The following is an 8,775-nucleotide window of genomic DNA, read 5'->3' on the forward strand; positions in this document are numbered from 1 at the left end:
CTGAAAGTGACACCCACGAAAATGTACACTTGCCCTGAAATGTATAAACTTTTTTATTGTCAATTGAACAAATAAATAGAAAGGAAATGACGAGGGGAGATGTTTTGTTGTTTATTCCTACAATAAGTTTACATTTATATATTTTTTTATAACTTTATAAAAAACTTTATATTTTTTTTATAACTTTATAAAAAACTTTTTTTTTTTTTTTATAACTTTTATCCATTATTTCTTACAGGCTTAACATATGCTTGTGTCAAAAGTAGTAGCCTAAAAGCAATTCCGTTAACAATGTGAAATATATTCATATTTTGGGGGTTACAAGTATAGCCTAACTCAGATTACGTTTTTCTAGCTGCAGAAGTAAAATGGTTTATATACATATTTTGACTTACAAAAATTATATTTCTGTACGGAATGCTGATTTGGCAATTTATAACAGAAGCGTTATAAATAGGTCTATTACCTAATTAAATATATAAAATATTTCAATTTGTCTATCATTAGCAGTCGTGATAATTGATAAAACAATCACGCACAATCACACTGTCTTGCATGCTACACATGACCATTTACAGTTAATATCCCACACATTGCAGGATGTTTTCGTTAATATGTCGTGCAATGCATAGACGAGTCTGTCTCAAAGAGTATCACAATTACACGCCCTTTGTTCAAACCATCGATACGTGCTATTTTTCAGATGAACTCTTTCTTTATCATTTCTGGTGGATAGAGCTCGTTACGAATAAAAATGTAATTGAATATAAATGAGCAATGAACACTGTTTCGTCATAGTCGAAATAGCAGGAATAAAAAAAACACCAAACATACTTGCTATACTATTCCACCTCGTTTTTCCAGAGTCAACGTGATGACAGGCATTCAGTGAAATCTCCAAATGTTGACAGACTGAGCTGTTTTAACACTGATTGGTGGATCACATACTCAGAGTAAAGATCTGTTCTATGAGCCTCTTCGTCGGCTACACGTATTACTGTAATGTATACTTGCGTACTTGCGTACGTCTGAAACCGCTACCTCCGAAGGTGACGCACGACGCTCGTCCAGACAGTCGCCCCGGTTTGACGCATGACGGTGGGAACAGAATTGTCTCATTGAACCAACACTCCTACAGTATAAATGGTAATAGCAGAGCAATGGTTTTGAAACAGCTGAAATGTACAGACATTTTCCTAATATTTGAGACTTGTATTATTTAGTGTTTACCTTAATAAATTGCAGTAACAGTTTGTTACATTCGGACATTGTTGCAGTAGCTTCCGGCTTCACTATGGGAGCACATCCCACCACCAGAAACATGTTACATTTAGATAATACAAATAGGATATGTTTTTTATTTGCAACATTGTGTGTTGATTTTAAAGGTGGCACCGCAGGTCCCAGAGTGGTGGAAGGGGATTGTTTTCCTGAGGCCAGGAGTTTTTTCCTGATATGGTAGTAGGCTAACCTAACTAACTCCGGGCCCTCGTTGAGGCGGGTATGGCTTCCATATAAAACAGCTCGTTGTGGTGAGTTCACTTTATACCCACGTTTTCAGTAGCAATTTGCTTTTACCATTTTGAATGATTTGCATTACAGTGATAAAGCAAAGCCTGGTTGTAAGGTAGGCCTACTGTACTTTTATATTCGAATGAAATTAGTAATCCTTAGTTTTGTGTTACAAATGTTACAAGACGGGAAAATAAACCTTTTAATTGTCTGCACATGCATGCTTGTGAATTGTTGCATTATTGAATAATGTAAAATGTTGTAGAATAACAGTTTTTGTCATTGTTGAATAGTTTGTGCTTACTGGCTAGTGGCCACTGAAACGTATGTTAAATGTGAGCTGCGGATCAAGAATGTCTCGTTGCCAGCCACAACAAAAGGTAAGGCAAGTATGTCATTTGAATTGAAAAGTTAAATGAGGTTTTGCCACCCCGCTCATCCCGCTCCTTCATATCTCGTAGTGGGAATAGGGCCTACGATGACAGACATTCAGACGACCGAACCCATCCTTGATTAAAAGACCACTGTAGAAAATGAACAGACTGATTCAAGTCACAGGTCGTTGGACCCTCCTCGGAGATAAAATAAAATACAGGTATTGAGTAGAAGTGATTGTCTCCTATATCTCTCTGCGCTCGGAGGAGCAGGAGGAGTGAGACGACCGTTTAGCACGTCATCATCAGCGGCTGCGATCAGCTGTGTCGACGAGGAAACATCGAGAAGAAACACAAGATTGGGGGAAAACAGAAACAATCTGCTTCAGAAAATATCATAACTCATTTTCACAAGGACCAACAATTATTATTTTTTTTATACAAAAGTAAAAAGAGAACGTGATGTAAATAATCTGGATTTCATTTGTGTTGTTGTTGTGCAGAACTAGACAGGTATCCTAGTAGTTAGAGAGTTGGACTTGTAACCGAAAGGTTACAACATCAAATCCCCGAGCTGACAAGGTAAAAATCTGTCGTTCTGCCCCTGAACAAGGCAGTTGAAAGTATATTAGCAGTATTTCGATACCTTCACACTTATCCGTAGACTATAATTTATATATAGGCCTAGTGAGTGACAGCGAGGCAATAGCATATATTATTTAACTTGGCAAGTCAGTTATGAAGAATTTCTTATTTTCAACGACGGCCTGGGAGCAGTGGGTTAATACAACTACAACAAGACCAACTCTAAGCCTAGCGTACCACTAATAATACTCCTCATAGTAATAACTGACTGATTTATTTATTTTAGTTCGGTGTCATACACCAATTGGTGCACAGCCCACGTGGTCTTATAAGACCATATTTCTTGAAATATCATGTGCACAAAACACAGATCAAATTAACATTTGACAATGTAATAATTTTATCATAATCACGGCAAGTACAGCTACCATTTTGTCACATTATACAAGCAATACATAATAACATAAGCACAGCATGATAATAATGTAATTATCATAGTTAGGCCATTTTAAGGACAGTTTTGTTATCCTTGGTAATGAAAGTTACGGTGAGATAGCGCGATGCTAGTGGCGCAGTAGTATTTGTTAGACTCTGATAACCGTCCTAATCATAACGATAATAATTACAGAAAATAGATCACTTTTTCTTGTGGAGGTGGAGTCAATCGGTAACTGACAATAATTCCAAATGTCTATAATTAAAGTGATAATTGTTCTATCATCATGCCAAGTTATTGGTAGTATCTCTTATCGCCCCGTTGTTTTTTATAGAGATCTCATTCTCATATATGGTCATAAAATAACAAGCATAACTTTCCCTCTCAGAGGAGACATTATTTGTACAGCAAGCTCTGATTTAGCTAAGTTTATGTACGGCTCGTTTCAAAACACACAGCACTGGTTGAATGATGACCAATCTAAAAAGATGTGCTGCGTAAATTTGACCCGTGTTGATCTGTCTTTGTTGAATTAAAATATAGGCAAGCCGACAGAGTCTGTTTACTTTTCGGTGTTTTATTTATCATTTTTATTTTGTTGTCCGTTAGTTACTAGACTGCACCGTCACGATTAATATATAGGAAAACAATAGAAGTATCAAATCATTTATTGGGTTGAATCATTTTAAAACAACTTTAACATTTCAGAAGGAACTGTGACAATTTCGCGAATCTTTCAATTTTAACTTATTGTTGATTGTAAAAAATAAAGCACAGCAAATTCCGCAAAAGTGTGTCTCTTCTTCAGATAGGATTCATTAAAGCTGGTCTTGCGCTTGCCCCCCTCTGCCCCCCTGCCCCTCTCCTCCTCCAACTTCTGAGTCCTACCTTGTGCGTCACGTGGTCTAGCCCGTACAAATAACTCCCAGTGTAGTTTTCCAGCAGAGAACTAATCGGAGCTCTATTAAATCAGCAATTATCAGCGACGTTAACTATCTTCACTTACAAAGAAGTGATAGAGAGAGCGGCTTAGACCATCCGGGGAAGTAAGACATATTTTTTCCTCGTAAACTTTTCGGCACAGAGGCGTTTTGTACATCTTTGTGGGAGCCTCAGTCACTTTCGTTGAGTCTATCTAAGTGAACAAGTTTGCACAAAGCGCTGCTGAACCTGCTCCTCTGGAAAACGCTTTATCGCCAAACTGTTCTTATCTGGTAAGATAATACAAAAGTTCTTGGATGAAATTGTATTCCTCCTGTGCACACTGCTATCAACGTTTTATCTGTTTCGTGTTACTATTGATAGAAATATGTGCATCCCAGATATGGCTCGCCTATCTATTGTGATTGTGGTGTTTGATTAGGTTCCTGCAATAATTGAATTACAAAATGCAGGACCAGTGATCCTCGGGTTAGCTGTGGTCGCTGATAGTTCGTTATATCTCCACCTAAAGATATGGGAAACCGTTAGTGTCATTTTAATCCATTACATGTCAATAAGAGTGATACAAATAATATCTTACTCTTGTTGTTGAATGTTGATCAATTTGTTTTCTATTTTTCATGTTATTTCTAAAGACGAACTATTGCGATTTACACCGATTTAGTTTAGGCATAATTCCTGATATTGTCCACAGATTTACCTAAATAATATCGAAAGTTATTTTAAAGGGAAAGGAGCGTATTTTACAAGAGATGGCGATAATAGATATATAACAGCTTATGTCCCAGGTCTAACTGTAGCTGGGTGATGTTTATGCTGTAATCAGTGCTATGGGTTTCATCTCTCCACTACAGGACACTGTTGTTTATTGTGCTATTTCGCTTTCATACAGGAACGGATTTATTTGCTCATTATCCCGCAAACTGGATAACGAAAAATCGCCGACGACTCAAGGTGTCCTAGGAGCTAATTGAAAGTGTCTTGTCGTGACCCACTTTGTCCCAGGAGTCAAAACACATATTCTTCCAAATAGGGCGAGAATACGGTGTAAAACATGTACCAAAGCCTTGCTATGTCATCCAACCAGTCCCCATACGCACACGATGCAGGGAACTACATGCACCCTTCAGCGAGTTCCCCAGTCTACGTGCCCACTACGAGGGTGCCTGCTATGCTGCAAACCCTGCCGTACTTGCAAACATGCGAGTCCGCCCATCAGTCCCATGGCCTCGGCGGGCATCACGGCTGGTCTCCGTCTGGCACAGACAGTTCGTCTTTCATTCCGGGCAGCCCCCATCCGCCTCCCGGGTTCTCTTACTCTCACAGCCCGCCAGTAAGCAGCAATAACGGCAGGGACACAGCCTACCAGAACCAGCTAGTGCTTAGTAACGGTGGTCGGGTTGACCACTATGGCAGCACATTAGTACGGTCCGTTGGAGGATCATACTCGAGTCCCTACGCGTATATGAGCCCGGAGATGGCGACCTCTTGGACACCTGGACACTTTGAGAGCGGCATGATCAGTCTTCAGGGACGACAAGGTTGCCTGTCTGGTAGACGGTCCAGTTTTGGTATGTAACAGTCTTTGATTTTTGTCTGACATTTCCTCTTAAACAGAAGGGAATTTGTAATATCAAATCATGTAATCCTATTTACTATTGTCCCGTTGTTCTGTGTTTGTGTAATGGTGTAATTGGTGAAGGCCACGAAAACAAATATAGCACATGATGAACAAAAAGGACCATAGTTAAATGTATATGATATCATATGATATGGATATCATAAGGTGAATGCACCAATTTGTAAGTCGCTCTGGATAAGAGCGTCTGCTAAATGACGCTAATGTAAATGTAATGTATATCCCAGGCCTAGTAACCCTGTAACGGCATATAGGCAGACAAAATATGTAGACCTATATTTTGATAAATATGAATACGATTTTAATAGGATTAAAAGTTGTGGATAATTCACAATTTAATGGAAAAACTGTTTTTATAAGAGTTATTTTTCCGGTTTATAACTTTTACTAATGAGGCTATTCGTTTGTGTGTCTGTGAAGGCTTACAGAGGCCCGTGCTCTGATCTCATAATTTATAGTCTTGTTCTTTCTAAAGCTATTTATGGAGGCGATTCAGAAGTCCCATTGTATGTGGTTAATTCTCCCATCGATTGTACTCAATCACTGTGATTCAATCAACCTTCAAAAAAGAAAAATCTTTACCAGTTTTCACAATACACATTCTTTAAAAGAGAGGTTGCTAAAACCAGTTAATTCAGGTGCTAATTGCATCCCCACCAACAGTCCGTTTTATTTTCTAGTGTTTTGATGATCAATACACACTCACTAGTGGAAACCGTCCAATTGTCACCTTGATCAGACAGAAAGGCCTATTTGGAAATGGCTTTACGATACACGTTTAGTAAGCAGTCAACACGTCACGTTTAGTAAGCAGTCAACAAACACGTCACGTTTAGTAAGCAGTCAACAAACACGTCACGTTTAGTAAGCAGTCAACACGTCCTTTAATGGTCGAAAATCCAGAATGTTCTGAAGTGGTATTTTGACCTGTTGCATGGATATAAGGACGCAGTTCATTTCTAGGCCATAGTCCATTCCATGTTAATAACAATACACACTATATGTTTCTTTATTACTTCGTTTCACATCAAACAGGAACGAATTTTGATCCTGGTGAAAATATCCCGTTATTTTATTTTTATTTTGGATCGACGGTTAATCGATTTGCTAACTTGTTGAATCTAAACGATAAGTGTGTGTATGTGTCTGGGTCTGTGTGTGTGTGTGTGTGTGTGTGTGTGTGTGTGTGTGTGTGTGTGTGTGTGTGTGTGTGTGTGTGTGTGTGTGTGTGTGTGTGTGTGAACAGTAGGTTTAGATATCTACCCCAAGTCTGGTTCACTAGACTATGTTGTCAATATTTTAGATATGTCACCTTGATATCTCATGGCACATTTACGCATGAGGAAAATAAGACATTTAGCATGATAAAAAAAATCATTGTTGTTACTTTTTTCTTCTTCTATTGTTATCAATATTACTGTTGTTGTTTTTTATCTATTCATGCTATTTCAATATGTGAATAAGGAATTCGAGTGATTAATTGTAGGAGGCCGTCGAGTGTCAGTAGCTTGAGTGATATGGGGACCCCTTGATCCGTAACACTGATAGAGCCCCATTAACATTCCAGCGTCTGCGCCCTGTGCCCCGCCAGCAAGCCGCCCTAATAGATACGTCTATGACCCTCTCTCCATATTGATACATTCGGTTTAGTTCTCTTTTCATCAGAAGAGGGTTTTAAATTCCTCTCCAGCGAGCTAAGAGGGGCGAACATTTATCAGGCGTTGGCGCTTTACGTCCACGATGTGGGTTTACAAACATCAAACATGCTGGCGTGTTATGTCCACCAATACAGGTTTACAAACATCAAACATGCTGGGATGTTATGTCCACCAATACAGGTTTACAAACATCAAACATGCTGGGATGTTATGTCCACCAATACAGGTTTACAAACATCAAACATGCTGGCATGTTATGTCCACCAATACAGGTTTACAAACATCAAACATGCTGGGATGCTATGTCCACCAATACAGGTTTACAAACATCAAACATGATGGGATGTTAAGTCCACCAATACAGGTTTACAAACATCAAACATGCTGGGATGTTATGTCTACCAATACAGGTTTACAAACATCAAACATGCTGGGATGTTATGTCCACCAATACAGGTTTACAAACATCAAACATGCTGGCATGTTATGTCCACCAATACAGGTTTACAAACATCAAACATGCTGGCATGTTATGTCCACCAATACAGGTTTACAAACATCAAACATGCTGGGATGTTATGTCCACCAATACAGGTTTACAAACATCAAACATGCTGGGATGTTCTGTCCGCTGATATGGGTTTACAAACATCAAACATGCTGGGATGTTATGTCTACCAATACAGGTTTACAAACATCAAACATGCTGGGATGTTATGTCCACCAATACAGGTTTACAAACATCAAACATGCTGGGATGTTATGTCCACCAATACAGGTTTACAAACATCAAACATGCTGGGATGTTATGTCCACCAATACAGGTTTACAAACATCAAACATGCTGGCGTGTTATGTCCACCAATACAGGTTTACAAACATCAAACATGCTGGGATGTTATGTCCACCAATACAGGTTTACAAACATCAAACATGCTGGGATGTTATGTCCACCAATACAGGTTTACAAACATCAAACATGCTGGGATGTTCTGTCCACCAATACAGGTTTACAAACATCAAACATGCTGGCATGTTATGTCCACCAATACAGGTTTACAAACATCAAACATGCTGGCATGTTATGTCTACCAATACAGGTTTACAAACATCAAACATGCTGGGATGTTCTGTCCGCTGATATGAGTTTACAAACATCAAACATGCTGGGATGTTATGTCTACCAATACAGGTTTACAAACATCAAACATGCTGGGATGTTCTGTCCGCTGATATGGGTTTACAAACATCAAAAAATGTCTTATCTTACGTCCTTCATGTCTGGATTCATGATTTATTTGATATGATTTCAATGTATCCAAAAAATACAAAACTGACCAAAGAACAACATTTTTACACAATATACAAATAGGCACACACATAGCACTTGCAAACACAATAGGCCTAAATTGTATGCCATTGTCTATAAACTCCCATTTTACTAAAGTGTCTTGGAAATAATATTATGTCCAAATTTACGGAATGATGCAATTTAACTGAAAGCGATGATGATGGGTATTTTCATAGCTAGTTTCAGCCCTGTTCAACCCAACACCACTTAGGCTCCAGATAATATTACTACTCTATAACTTGGCTGCATCATATCACAGACATGTCAGAGGAGTTCCC

The 8,775-nt window shown here is 38.7% G+C and overlaps 1 protein-coding gene across 4 annotated transcripts in view; it reads left to right on the forward strand.

Annotated features, from left to right (window-relative positions):
- The first annotated feature begins 1,844 nt into the window (after positions 1-1,844).
- Positions 1,845-8,775, forward strand: part of LOC115168641 (transcription factor GATA-5-like) — an 11,890-nt gene continuing 4,959 nt past the window's right edge. Inside the window, exons 1-3 of one of the 4 annotated variants that reach the window (XM_029724097.1) lie at positions 1,845-1,892; positions 4,742-5,420; positions 8,757-8,775. The exon at positions 8,757-8,775 is cut by the window's right edge and continues 151 nt beyond it. In XM_029724097.1, the coding sequence (XP_029579957.1) occupies positions 4,904-5,420; positions 8,757-8,775 (536 nt within the window). In that variant the 5' untranslated portion in view covers positions 1,845-1,892; positions 4,742-4,903. Of the gene's footprint in view, positions 1,893-3,796; positions 4,122-4,163; positions 4,373-4,432; positions 5,421-8,756 lie in introns of those variants that run through there. The other 3 variants (XM_029724094.1, XM_029724096.1, XM_029724095.1) reach the window with 3 other exon arrangements.

The sequence above is a fragment of the Salmo trutta genome, chromosome 30 (genome assembly GCF_901001165.1).
Source record: "Salmo trutta chromosome 30, fSalTru1.1, whole genome shotgun sequence".
NCBI classification, from domain to species: Eukaryota; Metazoa; Chordata; class Actinopteri; order Salmoniformes; family Salmonidae; genus Salmo; species Salmo trutta.